General features: G+C 43.4%; 2 protein-coding genes across 4 annotated transcripts in view; one reads left to right on the top strand and one right to left on the bottom strand.

Annotated features, from left to right (window-relative positions):
- ARHGAP31 (Rho GTPase activating protein 31) overlaps nucleotides 1-5,867 on the top strand; it is a 143,639-nt gene extending 137,772 nt beyond the window's left edge. For both annotated transcript variants that reach the window (XM_007532109.3, XM_060198313.1), the window contains one exon: nucleotides 2,268-5,867. In XM_007532109.3, coding sequence (XP_007532171.1) covers nucleotides 2,268-4,661 — 2,394 coding nt within the window. In that variant the 3' untranslated portion in view covers nucleotides 4,662-5,867. The remainder of the gene's footprint in view (nucleotides 1-2,267) is intronic.
- A 9,829-nt stretch (nucleotides 5,868-15,696) lies between these two features.
- TMEM39A (transmembrane protein 39A) overlaps nucleotides 15,697-18,359 on the bottom strand; it is a 43,203-nt gene continuing 40,540 nt past the window's right edge. For both annotated transcript variants that reach the window (XM_007532107.3, XM_060198312.1), the window contains one exon: nucleotides 15,697-16,170. In XM_007532107.3, the coding sequence (XP_007532169.1) occupies nucleotides 15,937-16,170 (234 nt within the window). In that variant the 3' untranslated portion in view covers nucleotides 15,697-15,936. The remainder of the gene's footprint in view (nucleotides 16,171-18,359) is intronic.

Genomic DNA, 18,359 nt, shown 5'->3' with positions numbered 1-18,359 from the left:
AGTTTAGCAGACATCATCTGACCTTGAGATATATAAATATGAGACACAGTTGAAGATAATTGAATACAGTGCTTGACCATAAGGAGCTCAAAGTCTACTGAGAAAGACGAGATAAACATCATACTAGCTAATATGAAGTAATAATATCACCAGAGGCAGGTGAGAAGTGATACCACATTGGCAGCAGTTCAGATTTTTAAAGAACACCCCTCTTAATCCCCTTCCAAACACACACAGGATGAAGATGCCTCCCCCCAGCTACTTTTCCATAGAATGAAATTGGTCTCTTTTTTTGTCTCTTCCCTGTCGGGCAGTTTGGGCTTTATATAGAAAAAGGAAAGGGGAGGGGGCATTCAAGAAAACAAAAGATACTATACTTGAGGGGAGAGGACAGCAAGAAGATGTACAGGTAAGGCACCCCATACATTAATGGAGTTATCAGTGGGCAGGAGGAATTTAACATTTTGCTAGTTTTTTTTTTTAATTTTTTATTTATAAAAAGGAAACATTGACTAAATCATAGGATAAGAGGGGTACAACTCTATACATTTCCCACCACCAGAACTCTGTATCCCCTCCCCTCCCCTGATAGCTTTCCTATTCTTTAACCCTCTAGGAGTATGGTCCTTATGGGATGTAGAAGGTTGAAGGCCTGCCTGGCTTCTGTAATTGCTTCCCCGCTGAACATGGGCATTGACAGGTCGATCCATACTCCCAGCCTGTCTTTCTCTTTCCCTAGTGGGGAAGGGCTCTGGGGAAGCAGAGCTCTAGGACATATTGGTGGGGTTGTCTGTCCAGGGAAGTCTGGTTGGCATCATGGTAGCATCTGGACCTTGTGGCTGAAAAAAGAGTGAACATACAAAGCCAAACAAATTGTTGATCCACATGAACCTAAAGACTGGAATAGTGCAGGTAAAGAAGGCGGTGGGGAGGTTCTGTTTTGTAGATAGCTAGTAGGCATATTTTAGTTATATTCCAAAGGGCCTAAGGGCCTGTGGCCATACTAGTGTTGGTTTTCTTTTGCCTGAGCCTGAAATCTGATATGCAGGTGGATCCTAATTATTGTCTGAGGAGATGATGTCATGGCTGGCAGAAGGACCAGAAAGCTGCATCAGGGAAGAGAGTAGCTCCCAAATATGGGAAAGGTGTATAAATATTGTTGACTGTAAACCCCATCGATTTGATGTGATCTGGGGCCCATATTCAGCTTAGGAGCCTATGCGACCTCTGCATCCCTGTAGATCTAAACTCACATTCTGTGGTCATAAGTAGGCAACAACATCAGTAATAAATACAACAATAAAAAACAACAAGGGCAAGAAAAGGGGAATAAATAAATATATTTAAAAAGTTAACATTTTCTTTTTTCCCCTTTTGTTGCCCTTGTTGTTTATCATTGTTATTAGTATTGTTATTGCTGTCATTGTTGTTGGATAGGACATAGAGAAATCTAGAGAGTAGGGGAAGACAGAGAGTGGGAGAGAAAGATAGACACCAGCAGACCTGCTTCACCACTTGTGAAGTGACACCCCACCCCTGCAGGTGGGGAGCTGGGGGCTCGAACCAAGCTCCTTATGCAGGTCCTTGCACTTTGTGCCATGTGCACTTAACCCACTGCGCTACTGCCCAGTCCCAAGAGTTAACATTTTCATTCTACTGGAAGAATCTTATTCTCCACAGCCATCCTGTAAACCTGAAGTCAAATGAGACCAGGAAGGCTCTCTGTCTAAGGCAAGAAAGCACTGGGATTAAGTGCTTATATTCTGGAGTAAACAGGATTTCAAGCCTGTCCTGCTGCTGTACAATCTAAGGAAGCTGTTTTAATCTTTTAGAACACAGGTCTCTTCTTCTCTGAAATGGGAGTTAGTAATAGTATTGTTGGGGAAAATTAATAATTGTTGGGGGAAATTACACAAGAAAATGCAATGTTATGGCTCATTGTGGTGCATGGTAAGCACTGAATGCACACTCACACTTATTGTCCATGGTGGATCTTTTTGCTGGTTTTTATTTGTTCATTTTTCCAGAGCACTGCTTAGTTCTGGTTTATGGTGATGCTGAGGATTAAATCTGAGAGTTAATAGCCTTAGACATAAAGTCCTTTGTAACAGCATTAAGCTATCTTCCCAGCCCCATAGTCATATCTTTTGAGGCAGTTAGCACAGCCTGACTCTGCTGCAGCCCCTTCTCTCCAGGTGGGAGGCAGAGAGAATGGCTGCGTTCTAAGTCCGCGGTTCTAAGAGAATCAATTTCTTGATATTTTTCAGGATGAAGATGATCTCGCTAACGCCCTGATCTGGCCAGAGATTCAACAAGAACTGAAAATTATTGAATCTGAAGAGGAACTCTCCGTGCTGCCACCACCCGCTGCAGAGTTCAACCAAGCCCAGCCCATTGAGGAGTCAGGTTCTGGGGTTTTCCCTTCCCCGGACTTCCAGGCGCCACCTCCAGTCTCAGCCCCACTCGAGAAATGGACCAGTCAGAGCGCGCAGGGGGCAGCAACCTATAGAGAAGAGCCGGCGGCAAATGGTGGCCTCCAGCGATCTGAGCCCCAGAAGGGCCTTCGCCCAGACCCCGCTAGTCTGTCTCCTTTGCAAATAGCGGACATGGCCTCTTCACAAGCAAGGATGGAGGCAGGAGACCAGGGAAACCTGTTTCCTCTGCTCCCGCCTGCTCCTCCTCCTCCCACTCCTCTGGATGAGGAGCCTCTCATCCAGCCATCCAAAGGCATCCCTGAGCTAGAAGACTTATCCAGGAAGCTGAGGACACCTTCTTATGGAGAGGAGCCGAAGTCCAAAAGTGGCTCTGAGGTCCTGGGCTTTTGCCAGGAAGAGGAGAGCCCTCCAGGACACAGTGAAAAGCAAAACCCTCAGGATGGAATTCCTGATGTTAAAGGCACTGGTAATCCAAGCCCAACAAGGGAAGTTGAAATCTCCCCACAGACAAAGGGGGTGGTAGCCCATTCCGTCCAGGACCCCTCAGACTGTGAGGATGATGACGCTGTAACAGACATTGCCCAACATGGCCTGGAAATGGTGGAGCCCTGGGAAGAACCTCAGTGGGTGACGAGTCCTCTCCACTCCCCGACCCTGAAAGATATGCAGGAAACCCAGGTGTCTGGTCTCCAGAGTCACCGACTGGAGCGAAGGCTTTCTCACAGGCCCAGCCTGCGCCAGAGCCACTCTCTGGACAGCAAAACCATGGTTAAGAGCCAATGGACTCTAGAGGGGCCCTCCTCTAGCAGCTGTGCTAATCTTGAAGCACGAAGGAATACTGACCCTCTGAAGCCCCAGGCACTCAGGAGCGAGATTAATGCATGGGATGAGAAAATCCTGAGGTCCTTCAGAGAGTTCTCTAACCTGAAAAGGACAGAGGTGCTTCCAGGTCAGAAAGAAACAGGTGGCTTGCAGCCTAAACCAACAGAAACCAGCCCTCTTAGTCTAGCAGAAGGGAAGGAGCAAGGGGTGGAGCTGCGCCACTGCAACCCTCCAACTGAGCAAGGTAGTGATCCTGGGCCAGAGAACAACAATGAGAGCAAAGCCAGTAAGCAGGGTAGCACCTTGTCTGGAGAACATCTCCCAAAATTAGAGCTGAAGAGCACTGAGTGTGGGCCTCAAAAAGGGAAAAACAGACCTTCTTCCCTCAACTTGGACTCTACCATCCCCATCACAGATCTCTTCCGGCTTGAGAATACAGCCTCTTCTTTTGGTTCACCTGAGGTACAATTCTCTGAGCCGGGAGACCCAAAGACCTCGTGTATGGTATCATCTCATTGTAAAGTAGACCCCTGGAGGGCATATTCCCAAGACCCCCATGACCTGGACATTGTCGTTCATGCTCTGACTGGCCGCCGTAACTCAGCTCCTGTGAGTGTGTCAGCTGTGAGAACCTCCTTCATGGTTAAAATGTGCCAGGCTAGGGCAGTGCCAGTCATCCCACCCAAGGTCCAGTACACAGAAATCCCACAGCCCCTGCCCTCTCAGAGCTCAGGGAAGAGTGGGGCTCAATCTGTGGAGAAGAGCCAAGAGGAACCCAGCTCAGTCAGTGGGACTTCTCAGAAACCTGCCAAAGATGATTCTCTCACTTCCTTAAAAAAACCCAAGGAAGAGAAACCAAAGCAAGATTCAGGGACAAATGTGTCCTTGCCAGGGGGTACCACCACATCCCACACCTGTGAGGGACCTACCCTTTGTCCAGAACCAGGCTTGGCTAACCAGATGTCCTCCCAGGATACAACTGTGCAATGCAGAAAACGCATGTCAGAGACAGAACCCTCTGAGGACAATCTTCTTTGTTCAAAAATAGAACGACCATCTGGGGGGTCTAAGCCTTTCCACAGGTCAAGGCCAGGAAGACCTCAGAGCTTGATCTTATTCAGTCCTCCTTTCCCCATTATGGACCACCCTCCCACCTCATCTACAGCGACAGATTCCAAGGCCTTGCTGTCCCCTATCAGAAGTCCAACCCAAACAGTTTCTCCTGGGCTTCTTTGTGGGGACTTGGCAGAAAATACATGGGTCACACCAGAAGGAGTTACACTTAGGAATAAAATGACCATCCCTAAGAATGGTCAGAGACTAGAGACTTCAACCAGCTGTTTTTACCAACCCCAGCGGAGATCAGTGATTTTGGATGGAAGAAGTGGAAGACAGATAGAATGACATTGGCTTACCTGCTAGTGTTTTGTTATTTTTTTTAAGTCATATCTCATCTGGAAGCTACTATATGGTCAATCTGCCATTATTCTAGACACAGGTTACCCAAATTTGGACTCACTTAGACCGTTACTCTGTCTTCAGCCTTTTGATCATTTATTAATTGCCCATTGGCCAGAAGAAAGGTCAAAGAAAGGGCCAGGAGATAAAAATTTAGATATGAGCAGGCAGGAAAAGATCAGGTAAGGGAAAAGTTGATAGTTGGCTGTGATGTCTGAAAGAGAGAGAGAGAGAGAGAGAGAGAGAGAGAGGGGTCCTTTGCCTGAATGGGAACATGTTGAGGTTTGAAAGCTTGCTCTTTTTCTACATGCTGTCAAATATTCTCTAAAGCATGTGTTCTTTTAGACCAGCTTTCTGACTAGCTTTGTAAAACTCTACTACCCAGAGTAGAAGCAGATTTGGAGATATAAACTAGTGTACATTTAGATATTCAAGTGAGCAAGCGAATTTAACCTCTGCTCTTTGCCTAGAATCCCTGCAGATATGTCCAAGATAGCTCCAAATAACCAGCAGAGCAAATCAGAATCAATACTCCAGAACAAGCTCTGAAACTGGCACACTCCAAGACTTCTTTGGCTCTGCCCTTTACTAACTTGAGCTGCCACTGTCTTGACCTCTGATATATAGGTCTTGTAGCTGGACAGGGTGGGAGCTGAGTTGAACATAGATTACCTCAGTGAAATGTGCTGAATTTTCATTTAGGCAGATAATAGTGAAGAGAGCTCTTTTCTTCCAGTATCAGAGTTCATAGACAGGATGCCATCTTATAGAAAAGCCTCCCTTGTGAGCAGAACTATATTCTAAACTTAGTGGGACTTTAGCAGAAAACTTTAGAGAAAGCTGCTGCTTTCTCCTTCCACACTAGACTGGGACTAGCAATATGGGAGGTAGTAGGGAGCCCCAGGAGGGGAGGCAGGAACCCTAGTATACTGGGTGACCATCCCTACTGCCCGGTAAGGACGGCCCCTATGTAAAATGTATTTTATTTTAGTCAGTAACTGCCCTCCTCTTTCTCTGTCATTCTGAAGAGATTTGAGGCACCTGTAGTGCTCGCATTGTCTCCTTCATCCATTCCCCACTCAAGCATTCAAGTGTGTTCTCCTGTCTGTATGCAAGCAAAAGCAATAAAGCAACCTGATTGTGTTTCAGTTATTTAGCTTGTCTGATGTCCTTCCTTTTTCAGCTGGATAGAGGAAGGAGAACTAATAGAACCTGCTAGTAGATTTTTGGTGCTCCTTCCAAAAGCATTCCACGGGGGCTCAAAACCCATTACTTTCATATCTTCTAAGATGACTACCTTGTTTGAGAAACAAAATAAAGCCAGCGTTATTTTAGGCTGAACTCAATCTAGAAGTTGTCGTTGCAGGAATTTCTCTAAGGACTAGCAGTACCTACCTCTGGGCAGACTTTAACAACCAACCCAGACTGAAAGTGGGGATGAACTGAAGTTACTTCCTCCAGTGAGGAATTGAAAGCTGTTACCGAACAACAGATACATCTCCCTCTTTCTTTTCTGATAAGCTTCACACCACTTTGAAATATTGTCCTCTGCCTTTTAAGTTAGTGTCTACGATAGAGATGACTAATCAGTCAGCTGTTGAGTTCTCCATTAGAGGACGTCGAGATAAGTGAGCAGTGCTTTTGCATTCTCATTAGATGAGCAAGACTTTGGAAAAACCGCTAATGAGATGTCAACCTGTGGATATGGAGTTCTGGTGGTGGGAATTGTGTGGAGTTGTACCTCTCTTATCCTTTGGCTTCTGTCAGTGTTTCCTTTTTATAAATTAAAAAAAAAATTAATTGAAAAAAAAAGTCCTAGGATATAAGCCCCCAGGCAAGAAAGGTGAAGAAATATCATAGTGACAGATGAGACTGGCCATGGTCAGAAGACTTGGAAAGCACATTCCTGCCTTATCAGAAAATGTGGGCAGATAGGCTCTGTCAGTCTCAGTGCCCCATGGTGCCTGCTTTGACAAAGACCATGTTCCAGTTAGAATGTGAACAAGGGAAGAACTGCATGTTTTTATCATCAAAACAGCCAAGTGATGGAATGTTTAAACTATCTTATTTTAAATTTTTGTTTATAACACAGGATATATTTTTATTTGAGGGGCTAGACTGAGGAACAACCAGCTACATACAAACAAGTGAGATCAATTCTAAGGCTTGGGGTGTCTGTGTGGATTTATTAAACAACTACCATGTTCCTTAGACTCTGGCATCTTTGTGGCATCATTGGCAGGAGCATGGTATGTGGATGTCATAGGCCATAGTGATAACTGATACTCCCTACTGTGAGCTTTCCTAACCATTCAGTCCGGAGGCCTTGAAACTGACTCACCTTCTCAGTCAGTGTCCTGCTGCTAGAATGTGGATCTCTCCTTTGACCGTCTTCCAGCCTGTCAGTTGTCACATGTACTCACAGAATTCATATGAGCTGAGGTCAGGATAGTGCTGATTTCATCTTATGGTGAAGAAAAGTGCAAATCTCATAGAACATTCTAGTGTAATATACAGGCAAGTTGAGACTTTTAGTCTTAAAACAAAATTGTGGTTGGGGGCTGGGCTAAAGTGGGTTAAAGTTACATAGTATCAAGCACAGGAACCAGTGCAAGGATCCCGGTTCAAGTCCCTGACTCCCTACTTGCGGGGCTGGGGGGGGGGTTGCTTTACAAGTGGTGAAGCAGGTCTGCAGGTGTCTATCTCTCTCTCTCCCCCATCTATCTTCCTCCTCTCTCAATTTCTCTCTGTCCTATCTAGTAACAACAAAAATGGGGGGGCGGAAATGGCTACTAGGAGAAGTGGATTCATATTGCATGCACCAAGCCCTAGTGATAGCTCTGGAGGCAGAAAAAAAAAAAAAAAAAAAAAAAGTGGCCACTAAGAATAATTACTTCTAAAGATTGGCTGACTTGATTGGTTTAGTTTTCAAGTTCTTTTGGATCTTGCATTGCAAATGAGCCAGGTAATATCAAGGTTCCATTCTCTTTAATATAAAGTTTTACACACTTTATATAGAGGAAGTCATGGCCTCAAGTAAACTGTTGCTTTCATGTCTAGTGATTAGCACACAGGAAACATTTAATAAAATTTGGGTAGGGCAGTCATTTTTCTACAGAGGACTTGGGTTCCTACTTATGGAGGTCCTGGGGAACATAAAACTCATTTTTCTAGGACTGGTATGGGAGAGCATCATAACTGGTCCAGTTTCCATGAGGATTAATTAGGGTCATAGTGTACCATAACCTGTTCTGATGACAATAGTGCTGCCGAGAGAATGATTCTACACACTTCTAGCAGGATGACCAGCTCAAAATGTGAATAAAGAATATGTCTCTTAGAAGCACATTCCCTATAAAACAGAAGAGAAGTGAACACCTCTGCATGTGTAGAAAGCTGTGGGGGGGGGGGGGGCAGGCGGTAGCCCAGCAGGTAAAGTGCACATGGCACAATGCCAAGGACCCAGTGCTCCTGGAGGCTATTTTTTCGTTTTGTTGCCCTTGTTGTTGCTGTTGTTATTGTTGGATAGGACAGAGAGAAATAGAGAGAAGAGGAGAAGATAGAGAGGGGGAGAGAATGATAGATACCTGCAGACCTGCTTCCTCACCTGTGAAGTGACCCCCCATGCAGGTGGGGAGCCTGGGGCTTGAACAGGGATCCTCATGCCTGTCCTTGTGCATCTCGCCATGTGTGCTTAACCCGCTGCGCTACCGCCTACCCCCCCCCCGTTACTTTACATTTTAACTACTGCCAAATACTTACAACTTCACCCTTAATGTTGCAACCCTACATACATAACACCTAAGACCCGGTGGATAGTGGGGGGAGGGTGGGTAAGGGGACGGGACAACTATTGCTTCTCAAAACTATGCAGCTTAAGGATTTATATAGTTTGACCGACACAGATGGGAATTCAGTTTTTCTTTTTAAGAATTTATTTATTCATGAGAAAGATAGGCAGAGTGAGATAGGAGACAGAACCAGATATCACTCTGGTACATGTGCTGCCAGCGACTGACCTCAGGACCTCATAGTCGAGAATCCAATACTTTACCCACTGTGCCACCTCCTGGACAACCAAATTCAATTTTTCTATTGAGTCAGTCAAGGGTTTTTTTTTTTTTTTTTTAGGGGTCATATTAATGGTGTAGTTGGGTAATTATGTTAGTGGAGGGCTATCACAAAACAAGAAGGATGCTGGATGTGTCAAAGCAATGGGCCATGAGAAAAGTAATCATAGAACCTAGTGACGGGAGTCGGGCTGTAGCACAGTGGGTTAAGCGCAGGTGGCGCAAAGCACAAGGATCGGCATAAGGATCCCGGTTCGAACCCTGGCTCCCCACCTTCAGGGGAGTCGCTTCACAGGCGGTGAAGCAGGTCTGCAGGTGTCTATCTTTCTCTCCTCCTCTCTGTCTTCCCCTCCTCTCTCCATTTCTCTCTGTCCTATCCAACAATGACAACAATAATAACTACAACAATAAAACAACAAGGGCAACAAAAGGGAATAAATAAATTAAATAAATTTTTTAAAAAATTAAAAAAAAAAAAGAACCTAGTGACATCTGCAGTGAAAACATGCTTGCCAGGCTGGATGGTGGCACACTGTAGAGCACACATGTGTAAGGACACAGGTTCAAGCTCTTAGACCCCATTTGCAGGGATCTGAGGAGGAAACTTCATGAACAGTGGAGGAGTTTTACATGTGTCTCTCCTCCTCTCTCTGTCTCATCCTTTATCAAAAGAGAGGAAGGAAGGAAGAAGGGAGGGCTCCCAAGGGTGATGGAAGCATTGAGCCCCAGCAATAACCCTGATAACAAAGCAAAACAAAACAAAATTTAAAAGGAGCTAGGTGAAGCACATCCAATTGAGCACATCCATCATGCACAAGGACCCAGGTTCAAGCCCCCCACCATTGCCACCTGAAAGGGGAAAGCTTCGTGAGCAGTAAAGCAGTGCTGTAGTTGTCGCTCCTCTCTCTATCTCCACCTCCACTCTTCAAATTCTCTCTATCTTATCAAATAAAAGAGAAAAAAAATAAATGAAAAGGAAAAGATGGCTGCCGGGCGCCACAGATCTATTGTGCTGGCACTGAATCCCCAGGGATAGCCTGGTTGTGGGGGGCCGGGGAAGTGAAAGTAAGTGGGGGCAGTCATAGGTTCAAATTTAGGTTCTGCCATCAGCTAGGTACCTCAAGAAAGTTAACTAAGTTCTCAAACCTCATAAAAGAAAAAAATGAAGATAATGATAGCAATAATACTTGACTCTTTGGGCTATGGTATAGAATTATTGTGGAAGAGCTGGCCCTGGGTTCAAGAGAGGGCCTAAGGGTTAGTCCCTCTCTCGGGGGTTGTTGGTTCATTTCATGTTTCAGAACAATTAAGAAAGACTCCATGGACTAGGTGTGCAAATTCAATTTCAAACTTTATTTCAAAGAAGTGAGGTAGAAAGTGTGCAGAAATAGATTTTAAGGTGCAAAGTAGCTCACGCACAGACACGAGGGCCATGGAGAGTGAGGGTGTGGCCTAATTTTTTTTTTTTTGCCTAATTTTTGCCTAATTTATTCTCTGCTTTGATCCCACCTGCAGCCAACTTTTCCCAGAGGTAGCTATCTTCCTGGTGAGCTCTTAAAACTCTTCCCACTACTTTCCTGGTGTACTCTCAAAATTCTTCCCTTCTCATATGGTTGGCCCATACTCCCAGGCCTGTATCTATCCTTTCCCTAATAGGGTGAGGCCCCAGAGAGACAGTTTTCTGGGACATGCTGGAGAATGGCCATGGGTTACAGAGAGGTGGAGACATTTGCTACTTGATGGCTGTAGCAACAAGATATAAATAGGGTTAAAAGATTAAGAATGCAAGATCCAAAACACAAGAGAAGAAATACCACTATTAAAGAGCTAACGACGGGCAGAATCCATATCCACATGAGAGCCTTGGGGCTGTACTAAGGATTGGAGCCATGGCGGCACTGTAGTGTTGCCAGCTTTTAAGTCATCAATACTTTTTATTAGGAGGGTGGGGAGAAAAAAATCGTCTTTATGGGGTGGTGGAGATAGCCCAACTCTCATGCCTGAGGCTCCAACGTCCCAGGTTCAATACCCCACATCACCATAAACCAGAGCTGAGCAATGCTCTAATAAAAATAAATTAAGACAAATAATAATCTCTTTATGTTCTTGAGAATCTGCAACTTTTCTACTTGAGAAGAGGTATTTAACCGAAAGCAATGTGTCTCATTTAGGAGGGCCCAGGTGACCCAAATTTCAGCTGTCTAAAGCTCTACAGTTCTGCATTACCATTTCAATTAGGGAATTAAGAGATTCTTGTACTTGCATACTATTTCAGTGGCATCCTATCTTTTTTTATCTTAAGGGTGAGGTTAAGGACAGATTGTTCTATGTAGGATTCTGTGGAGACAAAAAAGGTCCCAGAGTATGCTCCATCCTTTCCCAGCTCTATATGACCTTTTCTTGGCTGTTTATGACCCAAACTCCCTCAGATCACTGAGCCACAAAGAAAGTAACACTTCATCCCCATAAGACAGGACTCTCCATCTGTGCTCACAGGAAAACCCTGTGAGACAGACACCTGTAGATCTGCTTCACCTCTCATGAAATGCACGTAGGTAGGTACTAGGGGCTCGAACCCAAGTCCTTGTGCATTACAACATATGCACTCAACCAGAGGCACCACTACCAGGACCCCACTTGACAATTTTAATACCAATTATGGGGAGTCTTGCATTTGAGATGGTTTCAAAATATGAATATTATGGGAGTCAGGCAGTAGCACAGCAGGTTAAGCGCACATGGCGCGAAGCACAAAGACTGGAGTAAGGATCCTGGTTCCAGCCTCCGGCTCCCCACCTGCAGGGGAGTCGCTTCACAAGCCCTGAAGCAGGTCTGCAGGTGTCTGTCTTTCTCTCCCCCCCTCTGTCTTCCCTTCCTCTCTCCATTTCTCTCTGTCCTATCCCAAACAACGACGACATCAATAACTACAACAACAATAAAAAACAGCAAGGGCAACAAAAGGGAAAATAGATAAATAAATAATATGAATATTATTACTACTTTTTAAATTGCCACGAGGGTTATTACTAGAGCTTGGTGCTGATACTGAATCCATACCTCCTGGCAGCCATTCCCCGCCCCCATTTTATTGCATAGGACAGAGAAAAATTACGAGAGAAGAGGGAGAGAGACGCCTGAAGACCTGCTTCACTTGTGAAGCAATCCCCTCCCCCAAGACATGTGCAGAACAGGGGCTCAAACTCAGATCCTTGCACATATGTGTGCTTAACTAGGTGTACCACCACCTGGTCCACTTTTTTTTTTTAAGATTCATATAGGTTGATGCACATGATTCAAACATTCACAGTGTTAAAAGCACCCCTCCTTTCCTGGGACCTCTGTTTTACAAGGCAGAAATTCTACCACTGGGATATCATTCAGTCCCTGCTGAGGGGGTATGTCAGTTTACCCTAGTGTTCTCAGACAATGAGAAAAAGCTGTGAAGGCAGAGCTTCTCTGCTTCTCTTAATCACATTTGAGAGAAAGCCAAGCCTAAATTTTTGTCAAGAAAATGTCAGTAACATTCTCATATCACACTCGTAACACACCAATGTTTGTGCTAGGGGCTCAGTGCCTACATGACTCCACTCTTCTTTCTAGTGGCCTTTTAATTTTCCCTTTTGTTGCCTTTTTGTTGTGGTGGTATTGTTGTTATTATTGATGTCGTTGTTAGATAGGACAGAGAGATATGGAGAGAGGAGGGGAAGACAGAGGGGGGGAGAGAAAGATAAGACACCTGTAGACCTGCTTCACCCCTTGTGAAGCAACTCCCCTGCAGGTGGGGGGCTGGGGGCTCGAACCGGGATCCTTAAATGGGTCCTTGTGCTACGTGCCATGTACACTTAACCTGCTGTGCTACCGCCCGACTCCTGGCCATTTTCTATGATAGTAGAGGGCAGAGGGGAAGAGGGGAAGATTGAGAGGGAGAGACACCTGCTTCACTGCTCCACAACTCATTAAACTCCCCAGGCTACCCTGATCCCCAGGGACTTGAACCCAGCCTTTTATGCATGGTTTGAAAATTTTGAACTCTAAATACGGGGAGGCTTGCACTGGATTTTGGTTTATACACAGCATGGTTATGATTTTAATGTCAAAATGTTCACTATATAATTTATGCATATGTTTAAAACACAGTAGTAAAAGTTCATTCCCTCCCCACTGGGATTTATCTTCTGGTCTTCAATATGCCAGGCAAAAACCTCTTCCATAGGAATGTTGCCTTGGCTTTACTGGTAAGGGCTTCTTCTCTCCTAACATTGACTGACGAGCTAAATCTGTGAAGGTGTTGCCAGCCTTTGCTGTCCTCACCAACCTTCTAGAGAAAGCTGGTCTCAGTCCCTCTCATGACCAATATGTAACTCTTAAAACACTCACAAAATACTGTTGCCCAATGTGGTTTTTATACATTGATCAACATACCCAACTCCTTTTGGGTATTTCCACCTGAAGGAATTGTATCTAAACTTTCAGGAGTACAGTCATCCCTCAAATTTGTTCTCAACCCAACAGACATAGAAATTGCTTGAAAGTTCCAATAATAAACATGGGGAAACTTGTAGTGGACGTGGTTTAAAATATTGACAATACAATTATGAAGTTGTTTAGACTTTTTTAAAAAAGATTTTATTTATTTATTAATGAGAAACACAGGAGGAGAGAGAAAGAGCCAGACATCACTCTGGTGCATGTTGCTGCCAGGGAATGAACTCAGGAAGGACCTCATGCTTGAGAGTCCAATGCTTTATCCACTGCGCCACCTCCGGGACAAGACTTTTTTTTTTTTTTTTTTTTAACCAGAGCACTGCTCAGCTCTGGCTTATGGTGGTGTGGCAAATTGAACCTGGGAACTCAGACCCTCAGGGATGAGTCTCTTTGCAGTAACCATTATGCTATCTCCCCCGTCCCCTGAAATTATTTTTTTAAGTTCACTATATATAATTTATATGTTTAAAACATTTACAGTATTAAATGCAAAGGTTTATTGGTGGGCTCTATACCATTGATTTGAGTAGCTATTTTTTGTTTCATATCAGTCTTGATTTCTTTATCCCTGTAATATAGTTTTAACACAGGGAGTTTGATGCCTTAATTCTCTTCCTTTATCTTGGGATCATGTTGGCAATTTTTTTTAAAGATTTAAAAAAAACATTTATTTTCTTTTTGTTGCCCTTGTTGTACAATTCCTAGTCTTTTATGATCCTGTATAAACTCCTGAAACATTTTCCTATTCCTTTATATAAGCTCAGGTAGATTTTGAAAGAAGTGAGTTGAATAGTATTGTTTTGGTAAGATGGTCATTTTAATGGCTAATTCTACAAATCCAAGAGCATGGAATAACATTCCATTTCCTGGTGTTTTTCTTTTCATGGTTATTCATAGCTTTTTTTTTTTCCCCCTTTTGTTGCCCTTGTTTTTTATTGTTGTTGTAGTTATTGTTGTTGTTATTGATGTTATCATTGTTAGGACAGAGAGAAATGGAGGAAGGGAAGACAGAGAGGGGTTGAGAAAGATAAGACACCTACAGACCTGTTTCACTGCCTGTGAAGTGACTCCCCTGCAGGTGGGGGGGTCGGGGCTCTAACTGGGACCCTTATGCCGGTCCTTGCGCTTTGCGCCACGTGTGCTTAACCTGCTGCTCTACCGCCTGCCTCCCTAATTCATAGCTTTTAATGTACAAGTGCTTTGTTTTTCATGCCATTGTAAGCAGATTCAATTTCTTCCACTGAGAGAGAGAGAGAGAGAGAGAGAGAGAGAGAGAGAGGGGACAGCACCAAAGCTTCCTCCATGCAGTGGGGTAGGGCTTGAACCTGGGTTGAGTGCATAGCAAAGAAGGCATGTTATCCCTATGAGCTATTTTGTTCATTCCAAAGACTTACTTTCTTATATTGGGTATTTATTCCCATTTCACTCATAATCCTAAACAGGCCACTGGCTGCTGTTCTAATACATCCATGGTAACTTAGCAAAGGACTCACCCATTCTTTTTCCTTCTTTGATAAAGACGGAGAAGGCAGAGAGTGAAAGAGATCACATCACCAAAGCTCTGTCAACTCAGTGGGGGCCAGGCTCGAACCTGGGTCACACACATGGCAAGGACTCGCTCTTCCAGTTGCTCAGTATCTTCAACCTGCCTACACTCTAGCCCACATGGTTTATATGCTCATCTCTCACCAGTCCAACCGTATGCCTTTTTTTTTTTTTCAAGAAAAAAAAAGAGCACTTTTAGGGCTTTATGTCTTTTTTTTTTTTTAATTTTTTTTTTTTTTGAGAGAGAGAGATGCAGACAGAGAGAAATACCAGAGCACTGCTCAGTTGTGGCTTATGGTAGTGTGGGGGAATTGAACCTGGAACTTTGTAGCCTCAGGCATGAGAGTCTGTTTGCGTAACCATTATGCTATTTCCCCCACCCCTCCATTAAAAAAAAAAAAAAAAGATTTACTTGCTAATATGAGAAAAAGAACCAGTGAAGTATTCTGGCACAGAAGATGCTGGGGAATGAACTTTAGACCACATGTTTGGGAGTTTGAGGTTTTATCCACTGCGCTGTGTGCCACATTGTGGTTTCGTATTTTTAAAAAGTATTATTTCAAGCAAAAACTAGTAAAAAAAAAAAAATCAATTAAAAAGCTCTGAGGGTGAAAGAAAAGGAAACATAGCAGTAGCGGCCTAAGCTTCAGGGTAGTAACTCACTTAAATGCCACAGGGCAGACCTAAATGATAAGTTCCCATCTCAGAAATGCTTCCTCTCTGTAGGCAGTAATGAGAATCCCACACAAAGGCTCACTCTTTCACCCATACTGGAATCTTATTATTCAGTAGAAGAAAAAAGAAAATGGAAAGTAGACACCAAAGGTACTGCAACAAATGATATATGTTCATAAATGAATGAGTTATTCCAGAGACACACAAACAATCAATGTCTTTACTGGAGAGGGACACCTCTCATATGTGTATTCAAATATACTAACACATGAAAGATCACATCATCTTCTTTATGGATTCATTTAATATCCCTTGCCCTTCCCACCTTTCAAAACATAATAGTATACAAAATATAAAATATCTTAAATATTTATAAAAATTGCAAGAAAAAATAGAACGTATGAAAATATTTTTATCTGAGTTCTCCCTCATTGTTGAGAGGCAGCTTAGTTTGCCTTGAGTTCGTAACTGTTGAGTGGGTAGGAGTATGCCCTGCCTAACACTATTCTATCCCGTAGGAGTTTAAATAAAACATAGTAGTTGCAGAAGAGGATGAGAGCCATGGAAAGTGTGTGATTCCACTTCTCTGACCGCAGCAAGGAATACAGCTGGTAGAAGACAACACTACCCTCGATAAGGATAAGCAGATTTAACAGCCTTAATGGACGATGGAACAGGAACTGTAAGGAAGTTACAAAGCAAAATGTCATTTTCACATAAAAGTACTGTCGTTATCACATCCCCCCCCTTTTTTTTTGCCTCCAGGGTTATTGCTGGGGCTCAGTGCCTGCACCATGAATCCACTGCTCCTGGAGACCATTTTTTCCCCTTTTGTTGCCCTTGTTGCTGTAGCCTTGTTGTGGTTATTACTGTTGTTGTTGTTGTTGATGTCATTCGTTGTTGGATAGGACAGAGAGAAACCCAGAGAGGAGGGGAAGACAGAGAGGGGGAGAGAAAGACTGCCTGTGAAGCAACTCCTCTGCAGGTGGGGAGCCGGGGGCTCGAACCGGGATCCTTACATCACTCCTTGTGCTTTGCGCCACGTGCGCTTAATCCACGGTGCTACCGCCTGACCCCGCTATCACATTTTTATCTAAAATAATTTCATATTTATAGGCCCCTATATGCAATAACAAATAGATCCATTTGTGAATATTCGGTGATTTCTTGCTCTAGAGACCAAGTCTTTTCCTTTTTGCCCAACAAATAATCAATTTTACTCTAATGCCCCAGAGACAACAAGAGGGGTTACATTTAAAAAAGGAACTCTGCTTACAGAGATTTTTCTTAGATTACATTTTAAGTATGCATTTTAGCCAAGATAACAAGAAATCTACTTCTCTAAGATGGGGGCTAGATAAAGGACCAAAAAGGAAAAATGTAGGTATTTATATAACCACATAGAACGTAGTCATTTGTAAATGTGAAAATCACTGTTGGTGAGCTGGTTTTACAACAGAAACACCTACATTAGCAAGTTAGAAGGGGGTAAGTATTGCAAGTTGAACCACAACTTGTTAATGTTTATTTATTTAACTACTGTAACACAATGATCATAGGAGTCTAGAAGGATAGATACTTGTTTCCTCATTCAAGCACTTTTCACTTTCTCCATCCCCCTTCCATTCCCCACCATGCCTGGTCTTCCCCTTCACCAGGGCTGAAGAACCTTTTTTCCTGCTACGGTCCAGTTGGATATCTGTAACACTATCTGTTGGCCATACAAGATTACTGATTTAGAAATTATCAATTAATGTTACTATGAAAAAACTCCTAGATTTACCAAATTTCAAGTCCTACCTATAGTTGCCTTAGCAAGGTCAGACAAAATGATCTCATGGCGAGAAGTTCCTCACTCCCGCCCTTCACCACGGTGACTGTAAGTATCCTGCACTGATGCAAGTTCCCAGCATTTAATTGCAAAGCCCCTTAGTAAACTCCTCTTGAACCAGAAAGTCCACCTATCCTCTATGGGAAGGATGGTGGGATGGAGGGGGGGAAGAAAAAGGAGATTTTCCCCTATTCTTTTCTTGAAATATGATTTCCATTCAAAGGCAGTGTCCCACATTACTGCTTTTTCCTTTTTATTTTTTTTTTAAATACTTGTTTTTTTAATTTATTTTCCCTTTTGTTGCCCTTGTTTCATTGTTGTAGTTACTGATGTCGTTGTTGTTGGATAGGACAGAGAGAAATGGAGAGAGGAGGGGAAGACAGAGAAGGGAAGAAAAAGACAGACAGACCTGCAGACCTGCTTCACCGCCTGTGAAGCGAGCCTCCTGCAGGTGGGGAGCCGGGGGCTCAAACCGCAGTATCCTTATGGCAGTCCTTGTGCTTTGTGCCATCTATTGCACTACCACCCGACTCCCTCCTTTTTAACTTTTCTTTTCTTTTTACCAGAGCTCTGATCAGCTCTGGCTAGTGGTAGTGTGGGGGATTAAACCTAGGACTTCAGAGCCTCAGGCTCTCTCTCTTTCAAAGAGAGTCTCTTTGCATAATCATTATGCCACCTACTCCTGCCCTCCTTTAAAACGTTTAAACCCTTTTTCCTTGTGTAAAAGTTAGTCTACAGATCAGGGCATTTATCTGACTTTCAAAAGGCAACCAAGGCATTATATGGAGACAACAGATCTGATAAATGGCAAAATAAATTAAAGCCATCCCATTACTACTATATTAAACATCTTTTAGGACGTGGACACAATCTAGTAAAGATATTATTACTACATTACTAAACCATGCTACTCCAAGTAAAAATCCTATGATGAAAAACAAGAGTCTTAAATATTCACTTGTTTCAAGTAATACTAGGCTCCACAAATTCCAATGTTAACTAGAGAAACCTGCTGTGAAGTTACTGAAGCTGGGATAA

The sequence above is a fragment of the Erinaceus europaeus genome, chromosome 9 (assembly GCF_950295315.1).
Source record: "Erinaceus europaeus chromosome 9, mEriEur2.1, whole genome shotgun sequence".
Lineage (NCBI taxonomy): Eukaryota > Metazoa > Chordata > Mammalia > Eulipotyphla > Erinaceidae > Erinaceus > Erinaceus europaeus.
The sequence above is the reverse complement of the archived record's forward strand: the minus strand, read 5'-3'. Positions and strand labels throughout refer to the sequence as shown.